This window comes from Marmota marmota, unplaced genomic scaffold (genome assembly GCF_001458135.2).
Source record: "Marmota marmota marmota unplaced genomic scaffold, marMar, whole genome shotgun sequence".
NCBI classification, from domain to species: Eukaryota; Metazoa; Chordata; class Mammalia; order Rodentia; family Sciuridae; genus Marmota; species Marmota marmota.
In genome coordinates this window covers 64,304,207-64,328,734 of record NW_025999842.1, presented here as the reverse complement: position 1 = coordinate 64,328,734, position 24,528 = coordinate 64,304,207, and the positions used below count along the sequence as shown (strand labels likewise).

At 37.2% G+C, this 24,528-nt stretch overlaps 2 protein-coding genes across 2 annotated transcripts in view; one reads left to right on the top strand and one right to left on the bottom strand.

The window, feature by feature from the left end:
- The window catches only part of Lrp11 (LDL receptor related protein 11), a 53,071-nt gene extending 46,714 nt beyond the window's left edge, over nucleotides 1-6,357 (top strand). Inside the window, exon 8 of the mRNA XM_048800551.1 lies at nucleotides 4,450-6,357. Coding sequence (XP_048656508.1) covers nucleotides 4,450-4,604 — 155 coding nt within the window. The 3' untranslated portion in view covers nucleotides 4,605-6,357. The remainder of the gene's footprint in view (nucleotides 1-4,449) is intronic.
- Nucleotides 6,358-11,193: 4,836 nt separating this feature from the next.
- Pcmt1 (protein-L-isoaspartate (D-aspartate) O-methyltransferase) overlaps nucleotides 11,194-24,528 on the bottom strand; it is a 29,688-nt gene continuing 16,353 nt past the window's right edge. The window contains exons 5-8 of the mRNA XM_048799728.1: nucleotides 23,892-24,012; nucleotides 22,806-22,891; nucleotides 18,442-18,658; nucleotides 11,194-12,036 (exon numbers count right to left, since the gene is read on the bottom strand). Coding sequence (XP_048655685.1) covers nucleotides 18,479-18,658; nucleotides 22,806-22,891; nucleotides 23,892-24,012 — 387 coding nt within the window. The 3' untranslated portion in view covers nucleotides 11,194-12,036; nucleotides 18,442-18,478. The remainder of the gene's footprint in view (nucleotides 12,037-18,441; nucleotides 18,659-22,805; nucleotides 22,892-23,891; nucleotides 24,013-24,528) is intronic.

Below are 24,528 nucleotides of genomic sequence, written 5' to 3'. Positions count from 1 at the left end.
AGAAGAAGAAGAAGAAGAAGAAGAAGAAGAAGAAGAAGAAGAAGCAGAAGCAGAAGCAGCAAAAGAAGCAGCAGAAGCAGAAGCAGAAGAAGCAGCAGCAGCAGAAGAAGCAGAAGAAACAGAAGCAGAAGCAGAAGAAACGGAAGCGGAAGAAGAAGAAGAAGAAGAAGAAGAGGAAGAGGAAGAGGAAGAAGAGGAGGAAGAAGAGGAGGAAGAGGAAGAGACTGGAGATGTAGCTCAGTGAAACAGTACTTCTGGGTTCAATCCCCAAGGCCAAAACCAAACCAAACCAAACACCCCCCCTCCCCCCCAAAAAAACCCCCACACATTGAGATTTACTTTCAATATTCTAGGAAGTACCAACTTGTGGGGGATTTAATTTTCCTTGTCATCAAAGTGTTAAATACGGATCGGATTTGACAGTTCAGCAACCTCCTGTCTGACTTGGTGAATAGGACGTTTTCCTTGACTGTATGTCTGTGTTTTACTGTGGCAGTTAACTTGGCACCCCAAGGTTGGGGTTGGGACCTTCACCTTCAGCTCACTTATGTTTTAGCCTAAGCACTCATGCTCAGTTTTTAACAAGTCTGACACATCTTGATGTCAGGAAGCCTCTTTGTTTTTCTGCCCATAAAATGCAGAACTGAGACTGGGTGTTGTTCTAGCTTATAGAAAATGGTTTGTGACTCTTGAGATTTCTGTGGGCATTGACTATAGTCTCTTTTTTTCCCTGTTCCTTTTTGTAATATAACCAAATTAGTGTAGCATGTACAGGAAGATGGAGTAGGGGGAGAACCGACACATCACTCAACTCTTGCAAAACTACTTCCATAAAAGTGGCCATTAGGAGATTGACTTAATTTGCTTTTGACTGCTCTGACCAAAATATCTGACAAGAACCACTTAAAGGAAGAGAAAGTTTATTTTGGCACATGGTCTCAGAGGTTTAGTCCATGGTGGGATGCCTCCATTAATATGGACCCAAGAGAGCACACCATGACAGAAGTGCATGTCAGAGGAAGGTACTCGGGACATGTTGACCAAGAAGCAGAGAGAAGGGAAAGGGCCACAGGGAAAAACAGCCCTTAGAAGGCCCACACCACCAGTGACACAACTTCTCTACTCAAGCCCCACCTCCCTAGTTACCACCCAGCCAGTCCATTCAAACTCAGATGGGCTGATTAGATCACAACTCTCACCATCCAGTCCTTTTATCTCTGAATATTCCTGCATTAACACAGAAGCTTTGGGGGAACACTTATCATGGAGGAATGAGACAGATTCTTGACACCCGCAGATGCCTCCTCTAATCATATTCCTGTGGGTTTAACACAGTTTTTTATTGTTGTTTGTTGTTCTGTTTTGTTTTGCTGTTCTGGGGTTGGAACCCAGAGCCTTGGGCATGCTAGGCGAGTGCTTCACCACTGAGCTGTACCCTAACCCTACCACAGATGGGTTCACCCCCCACCATTCTCTGGGTGAACACTGGCCAAAACTTTGGTAATTAACAGTTACTAAAGCAACTTGCACATCCTCTCCTCCTGCAGCCAGACACAGACTGCTCTTGAGAATCGTGTTCAGGTTTTCTCAGGATTCTGCAACTACCTTACAGGTTGAAAACCCCTTATTAGCATGCACCAGTTCTAAGTTCCTGACTTCAGGAGGAGGCTGGCTATACCTGGGGCTAGTTTTAGGCCCAGAAAAATCAAGGCTATTGAAGTGAGCTCCCTCAGCCACCAACCCCTAAATACAGCAACTCGTATGATGGCATCCCCCTCCTTCCTTTTCCTCCAGCACTGAAGGAAGAGGTGTCCCTCCCTTCCAAGGCCAGTCTCTCCCCCTTTCTTAATGTATCCCCTCTTTCCTCAGGTGTGTTTCTCCATCATCTAGTAATTCTTGGTACTTTTAATATGTTTCTCCAAACAAGTCTGAAAACACATTCAGAGTCTCTCCATTTATTAGGAAAAAAAAAAAAATAGCATCCCTCAGACTACAGACTCCTGGAGTGAATTACAAGCTGCTAATCCAGCGGATTCTCTGGGCTTCGCCTCACTTGACCTCTCTTAGCATTTGACCCAACTGAGCCCTTCTTTGTGGACTCGTCTTTTCCCTCAGCTCCCAATACCCTTCCCTCTCAGTTGTCCTGCTACTTCTCCAACCCGTCCTTTAGTAATCCTTCGTGTTGTTCTTCTTCTGTCTTCCCCCAAGATGTGGGAGTTTCCCAAGACCTTGCTGCTGGCCTTCCTTTCTTCCTTGCTCACTGGCAATCTCATCCAGTTTCATGGCTGAGGTTTCCATCTTCATGTCAAAGGTTTTCACATATTTAGACCCAGATCAGCCAAGAGCCAGGAGAAAATTCCATCTGGATCACCTATAGGCATGTCAATCTGAGAATTTGATTGGAGGGTCTAGCAGGGGAGCACAGCTACTCATATACCCTTGACTGAAGGAGAGTCCTCCTCTATTGGGGAAGGTTGTCCTCTTAGACTGAGCCTGAAGCTTTGGAAGCAATGAGGGAGGAAGAGGACAGCCACCTAGCCAGCCAGATCAGCTGAATCAATCCAGGCAATTAATGGGGTGACAGATGTTTTAGCCAGGTCTCCTCATATGTAGGCATGTCAACCTGAAAATGTCAAAAACCAAAATTTCCTCCCTTACCCACCCCAGACAAGCTCCATCATTATGTCCAAGTCACTACAGCAAAAATCTTACCAACCAGACAGATGGATTAATCCTTTTTATATCAATACTTCATGTGTAATTTTGTCATGGTAACTTTAATATTTTATTATGGATTTCTTTTTTTCATTTATATATCTGTCTATAAAGACTTAATATAATTCAGAAACAGTTTTATTTCCCTTTTGGAGAAGTGGGTACCACAGTGGTGAAAACTGTAGGCTCTAGAGTTATCCTGTCTGGGGTGGTATTCTAGCTCCCCACTTTAATAAGCAGTATTAGACAAGTCATTTAATTCTTGATGCCTTAGTTCCCTCATTTATAAAATGGATAAAATAACAGTACCAGCACATGTGGTAATTGTAAAAATTCAATGATTTGAGCTATAAATCTGGCATTCTTAGATTAGCTTATCTTTGGGAGATAGTTTTATTTATTTTTAGTTACCAAAAATTGCTAGGTGGGCATGGGGAGGGGACTCCTGTGATCCCAGTGACTTAGGATAGCAAGTTTGAACCCCCAGTACCAAAAAGAAAAAAAAATGCTTTTCTTTTATTTTCAGCACTTAATTTCGTGTCTGGCACATGGAGAGCTATCAATTAATGCAGAATGAATGAATAAATGATGAAAAAAATGTTACAGAATCAGCTTACACCATGAAGATGTTTGTTTCTCTAGTTCCACCTGTTGCAAGACAGTGCAGCTAAAAATAGTTCTCCCATGTCATCTCCAACCCTGGCTTGACTGCAGAGCACAGCAGACTAGGAATAGAGCATACTGGGCTTGAACAGAAGCCTGATCTGGGGCATACTGTGCCCCTTCCAGACTCTGCAGGCCTTTAAAACCTGCTTATAGTGTGGTGTCTTACTCCAGTTACATGGGGAAAACTAAAGAGATGTTTTCCTTACTTACTCATAACCAAAGTTACATTAGCATTTTTTAAAGAATTTTTTTTACCTTTATTTTCTTTCTTTTTATGTGACGCTGGGGATTGAATCCAGTGCTTCACACGCACTAGGGAAACGCTCTACCACTTTGCTACAACACCAGCCCCTACATTAGCATATTTTGAAGTTAGTTTTCAACAAGGTTCTACTGGTTTAACTGGGCACAGAGGCACATACCAATAATCCCAGAGATTTGAAAGGTTAAGGCAGGAGGATCACAAATCCAAAGCCAACCTCAGCAATTTAGCAAGACCCTGTCTCAAAATAAAGATTGAAAAAGGACTTAGGATTTAGCTCAGTGGTAGAGAATCCCTATGTTCAATCCCCAGTACCAAGAAAAAAAAAAACAGTTCTACCTGGCTGAGGGTAGGTTCCCTTGACTCAGGAAAGCCCTAACCAGAACCAGAAAGCAGAAGTTAATCCATGCTGAAGAGGGAATGATCATGTGTGAAATGTATATGAATCCATCACTGTGGTCCATAACTACAATGAAAACATTTTCTATAATTGGAATGTCTCTCACAGGGGGATTTGAGGTGACCTTACTGCAATGTCTGTAACCAATGATACAGATTTAGTAGTAACCTGGTAGATGTAGTTAAAAAGTCTGGATTTGAGACTTAGATTGATAGATCCTCAGCATACAAGTCAAACACTCTCAGGAAAAATTACTTAACCTCTGTGCACCTTATTTAATGTGCAGAATGATGGCAATACTAACTTGAGCTGTTCAGATTAACTAGTGCATGCAAAGCGCTCACTGTGCTGTCAACAGTAGCTATCACTGTTGCTCATCGCCCTGTTTGTTTCTAACCCTCCACAGGTGCAGTGCTACCCCTGGCATTGGGTTTGGCCATCACTGCTCTGCTGCTTCTCATGGTTGCTTGCCGGCTGCGACTGGTGAAACAGAAACTGAAGAAAGCTCGTCCCATTACATCTGAGGAATCTGATTACCTCATAAATGGGATGTATCTGTAGCAAATGTAAACACTTAGGGGAAGAATGTGTTTCATGTACAATTTATTCTTTTATTAGGTTCTAGTATTTATAGCCTCTTTTGTTTTTAAATGGCAAATCACAAACCTTTATTTACTATAGAAAGATTGTCCTTAAGTACATGAAATATTTCAATAGAGAGAAATTCATGTGATTAAAGACTTTTACAGATCTAATTCTGATTTACTAAATTGTCCCTAGAAATAGAAATTTGTAGTCAGCTAAGGCAGTTTTGTCAGTATCCCCAAAGATGGCCTCAGAGTGGTGGCATTCACCCTTAGCTTTTGAGATGTGGCCCACTGGGCCCTGATAGTACTGGGTCACTTTAGGTATAGCTTCCTGTGGCGCTAGTCTTCTTTAATCTCCAATGCCCCATTTTTCTTTTACTCTGAAAAACATGTTCCTTAGGATGGATTTCAAGGAAGTTTATACTCTCAATGAAATGTTACCTATGGCAGATATATATACAATTTACAAATCTTTAGAACAGATGAAGCCTGAGGAGAGAGGAAGGTGGGTTCTTCCCAATGCCTTTGACATCATGTCATGTAGTTGGGGGCCTCCTTAGGCTGATCTTCAGAGGGGAAAAAAAAAGCTCGACTTTGGATTAAAAACACCTCTAAGATGGTTACGAAGTGAGATAGGAAATCAAGGTGGAAGTAATTCTGGTGGCCAAAAAAATTAACAGAAACTTACCTGAGGACAACTCTAAACATTGTGTACAAAGTATTTTTATCAACAGGTGGATAATTAATACTTTGTGATTTCTGCTCACCACTGTTCCATGGTCCAGCGCAGCAGCCCATTCATACAGTCACCAGTTTTCAAGATGAGTATTTTTTGATGAAAGAAAAACAGCAGGATGTTAAATGGATTTTGGGGTACAGCTTTTATAAAAATGTCACCATGTTTAAGTGACAGCAGGTTATTTGATCTAATGGAACAAGCCAGGTTTTTTTCTTCCATTTTGAAAATGCTATCCAATATTATTATGACGTCAGTCAGCTAGGGCCAAGCTCATGTGTTCCAGAGTAGAAAGCAGTGTTGCACAAATTCATCCTTAGAGAAAACTGGCATTCTATCTTTCCTTTCTAAATCTGTAGGTATTTAAAGACAAATTATTTCATACTCATTTAATGCCAGGATTAGATACACTCTAGAATAATTATCCCACTGAGAGGAATGTGTGATGCAGTGCCTGTCTATGCTTACATGATGTTCCTATTTATATATATATATTTTTTACCATAAAAGACAAATCTTTTAAAACACTTGAAAAATACTCTAGAGTCTAGTAGTTTATTTTTAGACTATCTAAAGTAGGTGGTTCCTTTAGCAAAGGACTTAATTTGGGTGGGAAATATATCAAAACACATTAGCAAGTGGAAAGATCTAGAAAAACCAATAATCATTTTTTGTTTCCTGAGAAACTCATGTTTTTGTGGAATGTTTAGAGTTGAGCAATGATTTAAATTTCAGTGGCAGTTTAAGAGAAATGGACTGTGTGAATGAATTTAATATGTGTGTACTCCCTGTGATGCTGTGCAGTATCTTTATACAGAAGGATGTCACCTATAGCCATACCCAATAAAACTGATAACGCATGCATCTATCACCAAACCTTTTATACATGTAGAAATTAATAATAATTTAGGATCGCTATAGTACTGATTTACTTAAGATGTCCCATATTACATAAACAATATTCCTTTAATAAATTGTATTTTATTCTTTAGCCTTTTGAAAATCATTTATTATAGTCTGTAAGTTGCTATAGTGTTTGGGTTTGATCATTCCAACCCCATTTTACAAAAAGGGAAATTGAGGGTTGGAGAAAAGTGACTTGCTTAAAGTCGTATAAAATATTTGGGGTTGGGGAAAAGGAAAGTGTACAAAGTATTTTTATCAACAGATGGACTGAATAGGACTTTTTAAAGTCACCTTACCTGTGATTATCTGATTGAAGGAGTTCTGCATTTAAGATAATTCAAAAATAATTTTAAAGGGAAAGAAGATGTCTACAATTTACTTCTCACACCATGTCCCTATATTTCACATCTTGTTTCCTAAGGCCCACTGAAACCATCTTCCTAAAAAACTTGAAATTTACTTTATCTTCATGCTCAGTACAAGTAGACAACAGCTACTTCTCCAGCCTTCCAAAAGCATTTATGTGTTTAATGTCACCTGAGTACCAAATATGGTCTTTTCCATAGAAAGACAAGAGAATTTCTTCATCTTTCTCTGAGTGACTCTGAAAACTGGGATTTGGCCCCACCATCCCCCATCATGTGTATCAACACCCTCTTTCAGTCACTGATGGCTGTTTAGTATATTTTCCATCAACCCAGAGATGCACATTTCCATCTGTCCCTCGGTTTGGCTGTTCAGACCTTGTTGATGACTTTAACTCAATCTCTCCTATGGAAACTCACCCAGCACACAGAAGCATGTGCCTAGAATACAGGCAGCCCTACCTTCAGATCCTCCCTAAACACCATGTCAGTTACATTCCTTAATATGATGTGTTCCTTAAAACAAGAATCTGAGCCTGAGCTGCTGTAATTTGGGGTCACTGTTAAATTATATCATCCCCAATTTCACATTTTGTTTTGGGGATTATACCACTTTCTTCCTAGCAGAACTACTCTAATAATTTGTTTTCTACAGCTTTTTTTTTTTTTTTGTATTAAAGTTGAATGAGAATTTCTGACAAAGAACGGCTCAAGCCAAATAAAGAGGAAAAGCTTAGTATGTCATTCATAGATATCCTCATCTCACTGGCTTTTTAAACATGTTGTGAACTTCTTGGCTCCTGGCCCCATTTTCCTAGCTCTTTTGCCCTAGTGAAATGTACATTCTTCAGATAAAGAGAATATTTTAAGTTATAGCTACTTCAGTGGCTAAATATGAAACCACCAATTATTGAAAATAAGGTTAGATGTCTTCATGAATGGATTGAATGGTTAGAATCGAGCCTTCTATATTTATTTAGGTATCAGCGTGTTTTCGTTCCTACTTATTTTAATTCTTGAATCATATCAGTTTTTTATTCTTGTATGTCATAAATGCAAATGAAAGAGATAAACATTATTTCACTTAAGCATCTTCTTATAAAGTTATATTAAATGTAGGAAATGTCTCAAAATAATTTAATGGAAAGGTAACATTTACCAAAAAAAAATAGAAAGTTTGAATATAAAGGCCTTTTAAAAAAGTGTTTTATTTGGGGCTGGGGTGTAGCAGAGTATAGCATGTGTACATACACATGACTAAAGATCCAATGATTCAAATAAATCAAAAAATGTTGTTCTTAACATTTAAAGAACAGTTCCACAGGTGAAACTAGGGACTCAGAAAACTATCTGTCTCTAAATGTATTTATTATTCAGAGGTTTGTGTACTGAAGAATAAAGAAATCAGAACTATGGACTATCCAGTCTGAGGGCACTTTTTTTTTTTTTGGCTAGTATCAGTAGATGACCCAGCAAGTCTGACCTTTGCTCAAATCCCCACCTGTGCCTTCCTGGCTTGCTTTATCCAACTCTGTCCCACCTCCTAATTGCTCACAGGGGCCAAGGTCCTAAAGAAATGAGAGCTCTTTTCCCCAGAAAATATCTTTTTTCAAAACCAATTTCAAGCTGATATAAGTGTTCACATGTGCAGTCTCTTTGATTTAAAATGTAATTTCTAGGCAAAATCCTGATGAGATAGTTACAATGGGGAGAAAAATCCTACATAAACAAATAGTGGCAGCAAATCATTTTATGTGATGTGACCCACAAAGTATTCAGGGTATTTTCAAACCCAAAGGTCCCCATGTACCCCACGCCCCTGGACTGCTGCCCTCTCACACAATGTCTTCAGCACTGCCATTAACTGACCTTTGGACAAAAAGTGGTTTCCTGTGATCCCCATCCTACTGGGATACCACCAAAGTGAGAATGAATCCTTCAAATGAAGCAGTCCTTGAGTGTCCTCTCATGTTGAAAGAGAAGGAAGGGAGGGAACAAGGGAAGGAGAGAAGACATCGCAGACTCCCAGGGATTCACTAGCCCAGCACAGCACCATGAATGCAGTGATAATTTTCTCTCCCACCAAGCAAGGGGACACTTCATAAAAAGTCCTGGCCCAAACACAAAGTCAGTTAAAAAAAATGAAGCCCAAGGAGGGAAACCAACAACTACCGTTGTAGTAATGAGAGTATAAGAATAATAAGAAAATTATTGGACTTGATATCTTTTTATTTTATTACAATATACAAACACAAACTTTCTTGAGCCAGTTTTCTTCAAGAGGGATTCTTTCACTGGCACTCTATTTGAGCCACCCTTTAATGTATAGCAGGGACAAAACACTGTTATCTTTCTGAAAAATGCTCTAAGAAATCCAGAGACAAGTGAAATTCAATCAGAACTCACTTGTTTTACTGAATATAGTTCAAGGACAGAATGAGCTGCAGAATAATAATTATATGCCTCAAGAATTTTAGCATTTACCTAAAATAAGTTATTGGTCCATTGAACCACACTTAGAACTTTATTTTTAAAACTTCTCATGTTTATTATTCATTTTTAATATTAGTTACCATATTCACATGAGTTCGTTGAGTGGCATGCCAAACTACTGGAAAATTTGTTAACATTTAATTGAAACCAAAAAATGCTTACCTTTCTAATAAACAAAAAAGGAGTTATTTCCTGGCTAATAATCACATACCAAGAATAGCTTTGAAGAATTCATGACAATTCATTTATTACAAAAGAAAATCCTACTTTAGAATCATTGCATTTTTAAGATGCTTTAGTATAGGTACATTGTAGCCAATTAAAAAAGTTTCATTGCCTTTTTAAATTTTAAACAATGACATTTTCTAGAATTAGGGCAATGGGATTTTGAATATTTGCATGAACAATAGTAATAAATTATTTTCCTCCACATGTCATTTTCTTCTGGGAAAGAGTTAAAACCCTCAATAGAAACTCATGCTTTTTATTACTTTTTTTTTTTTTTTCGGACTGAGGATTGAACTCAGGAGTGCTTTACCGCTGAGCCACATCCCAGTCCCTTTTCTATTTCTTACTTACAGACAGCATCTCACTAAGTTGGGTAGAGCCTCGCTAAGTTGCCGAGGCTGACATTAAACTTGTGACCCTCCTGCCTAAGCCAACCAAGTCACTAGGATTGCAAGTGTGTGCCACTGTACCCAGTTAATTATTACATAAGTTTTGGCAGCGAATTTTGTCTTTAATAAGGTTAGAAAAATAGACAAAATTTTGTTTCAACATATCTCATTAGACTGGAACTTTTTGAAATATTTTCATTGTTGCCCTCCACAATATATCATTTCTATTAAGGAAAAATAAAATGCCAAATTATGACTAAAGATTAACGAGACATTTCTTATATGTTGACTACATACATATATAATTCAGCTCTCTTAAAGAAAAAAGTTCTAAGACCTAGTTAAAATCTACTATTCCCATGGCTACCTATTTAGTTAATACTCCCTCAAAATTCATCCTATTTATTCAACACTGTGAAATTTTAATTCTTAAAAGTGCAAAGTCCAAGATGCTTGAACAATACTTGAATGCACTGGTCTGTACCATCTGGGTAGCAGTTTTGTCTTATCATACTTATAAACTGTCTCTGCAATTAGACTGCAGACTTCTTGATAGTAAGGGTCTTTTTCTATCCGCAAAACCTAACATAGAAATTTATATAGAATAAAATGTAGGTATAATGGATATGATATAGACTAGCAAACACCTCACGTTAACACTGAGTCCTGGACGTGAAGGTTTCCATAGCCAAGGGCTTAGAAGTGACAGACAACAGTAAACTGAAGACAATGGTAAAATTACATTTTGGGGCATCAAATAATGCTAGATTCCTTGTCCAAAGCCTTAGCCAAGAGGAGACACTTGTGAAAAGATGTATGAATAATTTTTAAAAGCCACTTTTAAAGCAGTAATAAACATTTTAATAGTAGGGAAGGTTGAGTCACATGCTCACTCAGGATCTCCTTGGCAAAAGTATGCACACTTTACACACAGGAGGGCACTGCTGGACATTCTGGTTCTGCTCATTCTAGAGCTTGTAATAGTTTCTCAAGTTCTAGAACACTAAGAAAACCAAGATCTTATAAAATCTATAAAACTACAACATGTAAACAAGATCCCCAAAAGCCGGCACTTTCTTAGAAACACATTTCATAGGCACTATATTAATAAATCTATATATGAGAGGTGGGTTTTAGTACGTTTATCCTCCACTGTATTCTTCCCTGACAATTAAGTCAATTCATTCACCCAATCACTGATTTGGCATTTATTTTCTAAATACTGCAAGATGAGCCCTGGGTTAGACCATCAGAGAGAAATGGTGAATGCAATGTGGTTCTTGCCCTAAAGAAATGTAGTCACACTCCACAATGTACAGAAGAATTGGTGCTATTTACCTATTCAGATTTCACAAATCAGAGAAGAAATTTTTCCTTCATGGTCTTAATCAACATTCTGGATCTTGTAGACCTAATGTTCTCCCTTCTAGAGTCAAACACCACCAATGCCTCTTTTGCTTTTAACTTTATTTGGCAAAGCAGCACTGCATAAGCTGTGCAGAATCCAGCACACAGCTTACACAGCATGTTAGATTCATATACATTATCAGCAGCAAACTAGAAACAGAAAAAACAATACTGAACTACAAGTCTCCTATTGGTTTTAGAGAGAGAGAGTGAGAGGGAGATGGGGAGAGGGAGAGAAAGGGTGGGGGGAACTATGTCAGTTATGTCCAATCTGAACAACTGAGTGTTGATAGGACATTACCTGCCATCTTCTTAAGTTTCAGTATTTACAATGCCTAGTTTTAAGGTAACAAAGCAGCTGATTGTATCTACAACATGCTATTCTATGATACCACATCAAAAGCTTTAAAAAGAAAGCTCATCTCTATTTTCTTAGTAGTCTCTAATAGACATCCAAATACCAAGAATCTTAACTTGTGAATGGTGGTGTTATCTGATGCACAAAAGAAATCTCATAAATTAATATCAGAATAGAATTAAGTGTCCAAGAAAAGAAAATTCACTCCTCAAAATCAATTCACAAACTAACTGTTTCATTTTGCAGAAACCCTTCTTTTAATATTTTAAAGTAAAACGTGGGCATGTTAAAGTAATAACACACAGATTTATACTTTGTATCCTTCCTCTACCATTTGGCTCTGTGCCTCTTCGAAGAATTAGAAGACCCTACAAAACCACAAATTTCATGCTGAAAATAACAGTGTAACAAAGTCCAAAACAAGCTGTGATGCTATTGGTTTTCAAAAAGCTTTAAGGACTGAGATGAGCGATCCACTGCAATATTATAGACTGGTCAAGCTGATGTTGCTTTACAGCTCATCCCTAGGGGGAGAAAAGAGAACAAAAATGGTTAAGTACAAGTCACATACTATAAAATTTGACTTTCTAATAGTTTAGATACAACACTCAAGTCAGCAAAAATGCACCGATCCCCAAGCAATGTAGTAAAAGAAATAAAAGCACAAACATGCCCATGTCAAAGCAAAAATGGAAGTCAGTCATTTCAAACATCTTTCATGCTACTCCAAAATGAGTACAAAGCCTAAAGAGCCTGAGTTCTTTATCTTTACTTCTAAAGATAGATTTCTTCCTTCAAGATAAAAAATTCAGAAAAATTACGACTTCTAGATCTAGGATCATTTTGCAAATGCTATTTGTCATAAAATAACAATTTTTTGATTATTCAGAATTTTTTTATTGTTACATTCACAAAAGTGGACAAAAGTGTGGTCTTTTGCTTAGAATGTCTGTTAGCGATTCCAGAGTGGGTCAATATCAACCCAAACTCTCTGGGAGAAAGTGCATCATCTGTAGGTATAGTATAGTATATATATATAGTCAGCTGACTTCATAAGGCAGCTTTATCAGCTCCAAAAGAAGCCATTCACTCAGCCAGGTGGAGCACTGTGCCAGCAACTGCCAGTGAGAGGAAGGAAGGAATAAAAATGCAGTCTAAAATAAATTGAATGGTATATAAATTCTACCTCAATAAAATTATTCAAAGTAAAAAAATAAAACATCAAGAAAAGCCTGAAACCCTCATATCTGAGGGTAATCTGAGTGACAAAAACAATGTTAAACACTCAAGTACTTTAGGGGTAAAGAAACATTCTCTTTGCAATTACATCTCAAATGATTCAGGGAAAAAAACCCTTACATATACATGTATAACAAATGAAGAGGGATCAGAAGGTACAAGTGGAAAAATGGAAATAAATGGTCAGTGACTCTGGACATTCAGAAGTTTAGTTTTGAAAAAGTTGCTAAAATGAATTTGAAGGGAAGTTGAACAGTTTATATTTCATAGGTTAAATGGTCTATTTGGTTTTTAAACTAAATTTTATAAATAGTACAAGAAAATATCTTAAAAATAACTACTCCCATAAGCTGCCTTTATTTTTCTTATTTATTTAGGGCGGGGGTGGGGACTGAACCCAAGGGCGCTTAACCTCTGAACCACATCAGAGCCCTTTTTATTTTTGAGACAGGGTCTTGCTAATTTGCTGTGATTGACCTCAACTTTTAAGAATTTCTTCTTGTCTCAGCCACCCAAGTTGCTAGGATTGCAGGCATGTGCCACGGGGCCTGACCAGTATTGGATTATCTTTTAAATGATATATTAATTCTGTCTCTCTTATAACATGTCCTAATAACAGCTTATAATTCTCATAAAACAGCTTTTACTTAAGATTCATACTAACATTAAAATAGTTAGTCTACAAAAAGTTCACTTGTAAACTGTTCTGTTAACCAACTAAAATAAATTAACTGTGCTTTATAAAATATGATTTTTTTTTCAGTGCTGGGTATTGAACCCAAGCCACATACATGCTAGACAAGTGCTCTACCACTGACTACACTCCCATTCAACAACATACTATATGTTTTTTGGGGTTTTTTTTAGTTGAAGTTGGACACAAAAACCTTTATTTTATTTATTTATTTATTTATTTTATATGGTGCTGAGGATCAAACCCAGGGCCTCGCACGTGCTAGGCGAGCACTCTACTGCTGAGCCCCAACCCTAGCCCCAGCATACTATATTTTAAAAAATAATTTGTATTTTATTTACCTGTTACAGACATTAAAGATAATATAAATAAATTCTAAGGTCCCAGCAATAACTTAGTATGTTTCCAAATAATTTTCTTTATTTAAAAAAATTCTTTAATAAAGGAAAGGAAATTAGATTTATAGAACCAAATTTTAAAATTTAGGGTACCAGGAAAAGCCAAAAAATTTGTTGCCAGAGCATGTACAACCTTGTCATATCCCAATACTCCAAAATCCATGCAATGTTAAGCTATTAAATTTTTCCTAATGGACTGGGGATATAGCTCAGCTGGTAGAGAACTTGCCTTGCATGCACAAGGCCCTGGATTCGATCCCCAGCACCAAACAAACAAACAAACAAAAAAACAGCTCAAGGTTCAAAATTCTGCATAGCCATAAATTTATTTATGGAAATTTGACTTATATGCATGGGTCATTTACAGTAAAAAAAAAAAAGTACTGAGCTGTGTGTGGCAGTATATGCCTATATTACCAACTGTCAAGAGGCTGAGGCAGGATGATCACTAAAAGCCTGGAGTACATTACCAGCCTACCAGCCTTGTCAACAGTGTGACTACCATCTCAAAAAAAAAAAGAAAGAAAAGAAAAAAAGAGTTAACCAAATATGTGCTAAATATATTAATAACTGTATAAATTTATTACATTAGGTTTAAATTACTTCACCCTAAACATCTAGTCATATTCTTTTAAAAAAAATTTTTTTTGAGGGGATACTGGGGATTGAAATCAGGGACACTCAACCACCGAGCCACATCCCCAGCCCTATATTGTATTTTATTTAGAGATAGAGTCTCACTAAGCTGCTCAGTGCCTTGCTATTGCTGAGGCTAGCTTTGAACCCATGATCTTCCTGTCTCAGCCTTCCAAGCCAATGGGATTACAGGCATGCGCCACTATGCCAGGCTAGTCTTATTCTTTATTAAGAACAAATAAAAAGGTGTACTATCAGGAAATAACAATCAAAATCTAGGAATGTTTCCTAATAATTTAATGAATTTTCTAAGGTAATATAAACTTTGTATGAAATTATTATGAGAAACATTTTTTAAATGTCATAATGCTATAGGATATGTGGAGAAATAAAAAAGGACTATATATATTCTAGGACTTATACTCTCGATCTTAAGAAATGTGCAGTTCAGGGATGGGGCTGCAGCTCAGTGACAGTGTGCTTGCCTAGCATTCGTAAGGTCCTGGTTTCCGTTCCCAGCACCAAACAAAACAAAAAAGCACAATTCATCACAACATCTTTTTCATATATGTGTGGCACTTTAAGAAGACATCAATAAATAAAATGAGTACAGAAGGATAACTTTGACACATTCCTCAGTTTCATAAATCAGAGATGGACTTATTGCATTGACTCTGGGACTATTAAAAACAAAAATTAAATAAAACATTTACCAGGAGAGGAACAAAATATTGATTCCTACATACTTGCTAAGTTGCTTAGGCCCTTGCTAAGTTGCTGAGGCTGGCTTTGAACTTGTGATCCTTCTGCCTCAGCCTCTCAAGCCACCGGATTACAGGTGTACAATTTATTTTTAAAATACAGTTTGTCATATTTCCTTGGCAAAAATTGGGTCTCACTATCATCCAAGCACTGCAACTAGCCCTGGAAAGCTAGAAAAAGGAGGAGGACACGCCGGTGATGTGTCAGAAAGACACTATGATGAATTATTAATTAAACCTGAGCAAACAACAGAAATCATATAGCCTGGCAAGAAGCTGACCAAAAAACTTTGTAACAATTTTCAAATGTGAGATGGGCATTTAGAAAATAGTGTTGATATTGTAGCTATCAATTCACTTCTTTTTATCCTTACTACCATTACCTTGATTCAGGCCATCTCATTTCACCCCTGAATTGCTATGAACATCTGTTTCCGACTAGTTTTGTCCCTTTCCAATTTACCTTCTACGTAACAGCCAGACTTGTTTTTCTGGAATATAACTCAGATAATTTCACTGCCTGGTTTAAACACTTCAGTTACTCCCTGCTGAGTCTTCCTACCATACACTGTAACTGCCTGTTGGTCATGGTCTTGGTTTGGATTATATGACTATAAGCTCTATAAGCTTCAATGTTAGAATGAAAGAGTCCTGGAACTCAGTGCCTTCCATAGTGGGAAACATGAATGAATAACATTCATGAATGTTATTCAGAATGTCCTTAGCACTGACATATAAAAATCTGCCATTGAAATACATATATGTTACCTGGGGGAAAAAAAAAGAAGTCAGTCCTTAGTCAAGTACAGTGGCATACATCTGTAATCCCAGTTATTTGGGAGGGTGAGGCAGAAGGAAACTGAATTTGAGGCAAGACTGGACAACACAGGGAGACTACATAAGGGAAAAGGAGGGGAGTGGGTGGGGAAGGGAGGGGAGGGAAACCTCTTTATGAAGAAAAAAGAAAACAGTGTATACATAGGGGCTGGGGCTGTAGCTCAGCGGCTGAGCACTTGCCTAGCATATGAGGCACTGGATTCAATTCTCAGCAGCATCATTTAAAAATAAATCAAGAGTGACTGTTTGAGATGGGATGTCTGAGCTCTTGAAACTGCCCCTTCATTGTCATGAGTGCCAGTAACTACTGCCTACCATTCCTCAGTTGAAAGAGCATCTCAGGAGGTACTGGACAAAGTGATTCTGCAGATCCTGAACTTCTGCCACAAGTGAGACTGATGGGAATGAACTTGCTAGCACCTGTTCTGGGTTGCTTGTGAACACTTTCTCATTTCCCAAATTAAAACATGCAGTTTTTTAAAATAAATAAATAAATAAATGTATTTAAAAAAATACATATATAGAATTAGGGCCAGGGCCAGGAAGGACCTTAACAAGCGAGGGCCCAGGAGCTTCAACTACATTAGCTTCATGGTAAATCAACCTCTGGTTATAAAAATAAAATGCCTTTTTATAATTCATTCCTCATTATATTTTAGGTCAGATGTGTTCAATACTTTATAAATTGAAACATTTTAAATTTATAAATCTGAGCTTTTACTTGATATCAAATTTCAGTTATTTCAGTAAAATAGTTGTCCCTTTTATAAACAATGGTAATGTTTATACAATTATATAATTTTTTAAGCATACTAGAAGCAAAGTGAAGGCACGTTGTTATTAGCTGTTAATAACTATATCCGATGCTAACCAAAAAGACTGGTAGTTTTTAAAATGATTTTTCTAAGAAATAGCAATACTCCAGGACAGAATTCAAAGGAAGCAGCTAAGCTATAAAAGGAGAGGATAAAATATAATTTTTAGTGAGATATCTAGGAAAAGGCCAAGTTGAATTTAGTTAAAACACTATTTTAACAACTGAGTTAGATTCATTATCATTTTTACAATTAACACACATATTTTTTACAAAAAAATGGCTTTCTTTATAGAAAACAAATCGAGGTCTACCAAGCTTAAATTATCATTTACTTACTAAGAAAACAGTTATCTTAAAAACAGAATATTTTTGTCAACTGAAAATAGATTCTAAGACAAGGAAAATGTAAAGCCTTCCTTATAAGCTGGAGTTCAACTTCAAGCATTCAGTTAATGGCACTCCCATGTACTAGTCGCATTCCCTCTCACCAAAGGGAGGAGGGAGGGAAGAAAGGCGAAGAGAAGGAAAAGTTTTGGCCTCAAACAGAATATTCAGATTTTGCTGTAACATAAATTAAAAGCAGGGCCAGCTACTGTGGGGGCATGTCTGTAGCCCAGCTACAAAGTTCAAGGCCAGCCAGGCAACTCAGTAAATCCTGTCTCAAAAATAAAATTTAAAAGGGGCTGGCAGTATGGATCAGTGGTAGAGTGTTTGCCTAGCATGCAAGAGGTCCTGGGTTTAATCCCCAATAATGCCAAAACCAAACAAAACCAAAAAACACCACTGAACAAAAGCAGGCATTATCTTCACAATGAACTTCACACATGCCATGAAGACTGTTACCCTGTATGGGGCTGGCCTCTGGGTGGGTTTGTGAGACTTGGGCATTTACTGAACAGCTTCTATAGAATCCTTCCCCTCCCCAGGAATATAGCCAGAATAGCTTAAAAATTGGCTGGTCTAGTATACAGAACAGTGAAAACTTCACTCAATGGTGAATCTGAAATGATGGCTGGATATGAAACAGACACAGGCTCTCATACATCTATGAATTGAATGAAAGAAGGAAATCAAGCCAAAACTTAGAATGTCCTCTCTGGAATTCTGACACTTTCAAAAACTGAGATAACTGTATTTTTCTCCTTCTTGCTTTTTGCAACAATGCAACAGAGTGAATGAGACAGGAAATGATGGTCCTCTTTTTCCAGACCAAAGCCTCTGTTTCCATGCCCACGCAGCAGCTATAAAAATGATCTACACATATAGAAACAGAGTGGCAGATAATGAATAAAATATCCTTAGAAAGTACTGAGCTGGGGTTGAACATCTCTTAAAAAAATTAAAAGAAAGAAGAAACACCATGTGCCAATCAAGTCTCACCCATCGCTTCCCAAAGATATGAGGTAAACCAAAAGAAGGGCAGACCATGCAAACTTTTTCACATGTTTAACGTAATGATTTTTTGATGTTTTAATGGAGTAGCATGAAGGTGGCAATCAAAAAAACTGCTTCTGTACTCTAATGTCTTAAAATCCACACCCTTTCACCTTGCATGTGTGGAAGAAGTAAGAGCAGAAGAGAAAATCACTTCCACCTGGACCACTGCTTCTCTTTATCTGTTAAAGGCACATATATCACTCCCATAAGAGGTTTCATTTTGACACTGCCATCTTGTAGCTTGTCATACTGCTCCAACATTTGATTTCCACCTGCAGGACCAACTGGCAATATCAATCTTCCACCAGGCTTTAACTGGTCTATTAGCTAAAAGAAAAAAAAAAAAAACATAAGCACTTGAGTTTATGTTAACAATAATTTGACATCACTATAAGCAATGTTCAGTGTGCAGAAAGCAGAAGTGGGCTTTGTTTAGCATGCATTCTTCGGGATTAGTTTCAGAACATCTCAAACCACATTACTCAAGTCCCTTATATAAAATGGCACAGTATTTGCATATAACCGATGCACAACCTCTCTTATATTTTATCTCACTTTTAAAATATTTTCTTTGAGACATGGTTTTGTTGCCCACGCTGGCCTGACTTAGCCTCTCAAGTAGCTGCGACTGCAGGTGTGTGCCACCATGCTCAGCTTCTCCCATATACATTAAATCATCTCTAAATTACTTATAATACCTAACCCAAGGCCCACATACCACTTCATTTGCTTGGATTCAGAATAGTACTTGGGATACAGCAAACTCAAGTTTTGATTTTTAGCAGTTTACATTATTTTCCCCAAATATTTTCTCTTTTCTCCATGGTTGGCTGAATCTGAGAATGCAGAACTGGCAGATACAGAGGGGATAATTATACATACTTGGAGTGTTTTACCACGACTCAACTCACTCATTTACCTCTCAGCCTCCCCTACTAAACTACAAGTTCCTTGAGGATAGGGACTGTGCCTCTGGCCCAGCACCTAACAGCACCTGGTACAACTGCAGTGCTCAACATGTCTGAACTGAACCACCTAATAGAGCTAGCCTCTTGAGAAGGCCAAGGACAAAGCCGAAAATTCTGACTGTATGCCTGTTTCAGATCTTTGTGAGTTGGAAAGGGGTGTTAAGTGTAGAAAAATCAGCAAGAAATCCTGTCCTATTATTGTAGAATCTAGGGCATCATTGCAGCAAAGATAAGGAAGCTGCAGTGACACGACTGAATTTAGGATTACTGGCACCGTTATGAGGGAAGGTAGAGCTAGAATGCATTAGAATGAGGACATCTCTATCAAGGAAGAACTGAAAAGCCCCTCTAGGCGGAAAATATTTAAATCATATGTTGCCATTTGACTATAGCCTTACATACCACCATTATTCAAAAACAATAAAGAAGACTGACTTTAGATAGAATTACCCCAGGGAAGGGTGCCCTCAATTAAACTTTGGTTGACAAAAGTCTATTTCAATTTTTTCATTTTAAGTTTATCAAAGAAATACTAAATTTTAAAACTTACAGTAAAAACAGCAGATGGCTTCTCGCCAGACCCAGTCTTATTCCCTAAATCCAGTCATTTTAAATCCTTTTAGTTTGGTCTTCTGGTATTTACCTTTATATTTCAAAATACATGCTAGATAAGGATTGAGATTTAATATACAGTCTACTTCCTTCCTCCAATTTAACCAATCATAATTTTCTTTAAAGCCATTTTGAGTTATGTGTACATACAGTTTCTTCCTGAGCCATGAGGTACCCAGTGATTGCTTCCTTTCTTATATAATAGTTTTATTTTCCCTCTAACTAAAATTGAAGTCTTTTCTTTTTCATTTACTTAATTTGTAACTGTCTCTAAATCTTTCTATTCTTCAACAGCTTCTTGATGAAAATTTCACTTCTAAGAGGTGCCTTTTTTGGTCTTGTCTGTAGAAAGGTCTAGATCTATTGGGACTTGCCTGTACAATAATCCTGGGAACTCCTATTACCTCTGACCAAGATACTCTACTTCCCAGATCCTATGGCTTTCTCTCTTTGGTTTTCCCTACTGTCTCTCTCTTCTATCATTTCCCATCTTTTGATGAAATTATTAAAGCACTTCCTCCAGAAGCATTTTGTGAAATAGTGCATAAAATGTGAGACAGATTGAGCTTTCCAAGTCTAAAGCCATTTTTTATTCTATTCATTTGGTGATAATGGGTTCAAAGAGAAGTCACGGTTGGAAATCACTTTTAGCTCCAAATATGATGGTTTGCTTCTCTGACATGTTGATTCTAACACTGTTATTTTGCAGTCTGAAGTCTTTCTGCTTGCCAATCCTTAGTAGGTATCTGGTTTTGTTTTTCTGGAAACTTTTAGAATCTTCTTTTTATCCTGAAAATTCTGAAATCTGTGATGATATTGTGGTTCTTCTTTCTTATTTTAAAAATTCATTAGCGAGGCATTCAGTAGATCTTTTCAGATTATAGAATTATGTTTTTTCTGTTTTGGTGAAATTTCTTACTTAGGGCTGGGAGCTGTTTCTCAAGAGTTTTCAGCAGCAAACCTTCTTTTTTTTAATATTTATTTTTTAGTTGTAGTTGGACACAATACCTTTATTTTATTTATTTTTATGTGGTGCTAAGGATCGAACCCAGGGCCTCATACGCAACAGGCGAGTACTATACCGCTGAGCCACAACCCCAGCCCTGCAAACCTTCGTTTCAGACTTACGCTTCCTCTGATATCCAACGTCCCAATGGCTCCAATTCCTAAACCTTTTCAGTACTGTGCAGAGCAAACTGCTTCTGCATTGATAGTCTTCTCTGTAATCTGCTTGGTTTCTGCTTTCTCTACCTTTCTGAGTCAGCTATAACTCCATCTATCACAGACAGTAAGGAGTCCACATTGCAGGTATGATCTTCTGTTCAAAAGAGTATGGAATTTGTGCTTCTGTTTGTTTTCCTAGTTTTTTTAGGTGGTATTTCAGGGGAAGCATAAACATTTTACTCTGCTCACTTAAAACTGGAAAGCCCCTTTAGCACATCTCTTAAGTTTAATCAGATGTCTACAGATTCCTATACTACTTAAAGTGCTACAACAATTAAATTCACATTGAGCTAAATCTAGAACTGTCCTTCAAGATCATTTCAGGGTCTTAATGTGAAAGATGAGTATTATACCCATCCTGTTCATTTACACATAATTCTATTTGAGATTTTAACTCTTCACTGGAGGCTGCCAATATATTAAAAGAATAGTTAAAAACTTTTCATGTGTTCATGTTAAAATTCTTGCACTGTTCATTTATAACGTATAATTTCTATATATATTAATAGTTCAATTAAAATGTGTTAAAATCACTGGTTTAGTAATTTTTTTAAACAGATAATACCCAGAAAGATTAAGTGATTTTCCTAAAGTCATTCAGTCAGTAAGCAGTAAATCAATGACCAGAATAAATCCCCCAGTGTTCACCATTTTTTTGGGGGGGGGGGGGGTGGGGTATGGAACCAGAGCACAGGCTATGCAAGGACTCTACTATACTAAGCTACATCCCTGGCCCCAATTTTCATCTTCTAACTAATCTAAACATGAGACAAGTGCAGTGGCATATGCCTGTAAATCTCACTGACTCAGGAGGCTGAAGCACATGGATGGTAAGTTTGAAGCCAGCTTTATTGAAACCCTGTATTAAAAGAAAAAAGGGGTTGGGAATATAGCTGTTCGTAGAGCGCTTGCTAAACATGTATAAGACCCTGGGTTCAATCCCCAGCACCACACCAAGAAAAAGAAAGAAAAAAAGGGCTGGATGTGGCTCAGTGGTAAAGTTCTCCTAGATTCAATAAAATAAATACACATGAAAAAACAAAACAACCCTTTCTAGATTGAGAGTGGATAAAACTTTTCGACCCTGGTTATCCAACCAAGAATTACATAAAACTTATGTGTAATAGAAACCTGGTATTTCAGTAAATCTAACCCAAGATTCTTCTTTTCTATCATGTATATGTGTCTGTATATACATATTATGTACATACATATATATATGCTATGCTATCATAGGATTCACTTCTCTATTAAATATATTTCTAGAATGTTTTTTGAGGATATAATGTATGACGAGTATCTTCTGGTATCTCCTCTGTGCCAAACATAATCTTGCTAGTCTGGTATTTAAGAAAACACCAAACTGATTATCATGTCATGAATCCTGAGGGATTTTCCCAGTCTACTTTTGTCCTAGTTTTTTCCTTGATTAAACACTGCTTCAGATAAGATATCCATATGCTATAGTTTAGTAATTTTCATGTCATGTATACCACTATTTACACATGAAGAGGAAAATAAAAAGAATTTCATCTAATTGTAAACAAAATGCACAAAATGAAAGTTTCGGCATATTTTGAGCATCATCTAGAAGCCATTTCTATATAAAACTTTCAGAGTTCTAGTTGAATAAAACATACAAATAGGAAAAAAAAAAAATCCCAACTCACTGCCTGTGGCACAACTGGGGCTGCAGCTCCAACATGAATTGCATCGTAAGGGGCTTCTGCAGCATATCCCATTCTTCCATCTCCCACTGAAAAAGAAACAAGTTGTGCATCAAAAATCTGTTTACATCAAACCTAGCATAAAGAATTACAGTATAGGAGGTTTAAATGGGGGAATCATAAATTTTTGAATAAATGAAACTGCAATAGTTGATATGAAAAAATAATACAATTGGATCCCTACCCTCACAAATACACAAAAATCAATGTCAGGAAGATCAAAGACCCAAACAGGAAGAGCTAAAATAATAAATAATAATAGAAGGATTTATCTTCATGATTTCAGATAGCCTTAAGGACAGAAAGCACCGGAAACACTGGTAAGTCTTACTACCTTCATCTTCTTGGTCCTCTTTTAATAAATAAAAATTAAGAATTTTTATTTATTAAAAGGGGACCAATAAGATGAAAAGGCACATCATGATGGGGGGGGGGGAATTATGATATGCATAAACCAACAAAGGGCTAGTCTTTAGAAAATTTGTAAATCAGGCTGGGTGCGGCAGCACACACCTGTAATCCCAGCGGCTAGGTAGGCTGAGGCAGGAGGACCTCAATTTCAAAGCCAGTCTCAGCAACTTAGGGAGGTCCTAAGCAACTTAGCAAGACCTTGTCTCTAAATAAAATACAAAATAGGGCTGTGGATGTGGCTTAGTGGTCAAGTGCCCCTGAGTTCAATCCCCGGTTTCCCGCCCCTCTCTCCCAAACAAGGGCTGGGGACATGGTTCAGGAGCTAAGTGCCCCTGGGTTCAATCCCTGGTTTAAAAAAAAATTTAAAAAGGAAAAAGACTTATAAATAAAAAATAAAAATCTCCAAAAAGTAATTGTTTTGTTAGTTTAAGAAATGTGAATATATTGGGTTGGGGTTGTGGCTTGGTGGTAGAGCAGTTGCCTAGCACGTGTGAGTCACTGGATTTGATATTCAGCACCACCTAAAATAAATAAATACATTGTGTCCATGTACAACTAAAAAAAGTATTTTTAAAAAAATCCTCTGGAAAAGAAATTAAAAACTTTTCTGATACCCACCAACCAGTTGTACTCTCCCTGAAGTCAAAAGTGTTGGATCATCTTTTCTGACATTATTTATTGATTCATCTACTAGCTCTTTAATGTGATCAATTCCTATGACTTTTCCATTACATCCAACCTAGAAAAGAGAAAATAATTCAATAGCTCATTGGGTAACATTTGTATTTCTAAAGTATCACTGAAATGTTTCCTTAAAGTCATAACCTGCAATGAGAAATAAAAAATGAACTAATCCTCCAATTAGATTATTCACCATTCAGTTTATTATAAATTATTCGTCACATCAACTTTCTCAACTATAAGCCTCACTGAGAAATTATATTTAATCAATAAAGAAGCTGGAATAAATTACAAAAGCTGATAATACTGGAAAATTTAAATTTTTCTTTTTTTCTTCTTTTTGGTACCAGGGATTAAACCAGGGGCTCTTAACCACTGAGCCACATCCCCACACCTTTTTTATGTTTTATTAGAGTCAGGGTCTCACTAAGTTGCTTAGGGCCTCGATAAATTGCTGAGGCTGGCTTTGAAAGTAATCTTCCTGCCTCAGCCTCCCAAGCTGCTGGGATTACAGGCGTGTGCCACTGTGCCTGGCTGGATTTCTAATTTTTAAATCCAGAATTTTGAAGTAAGA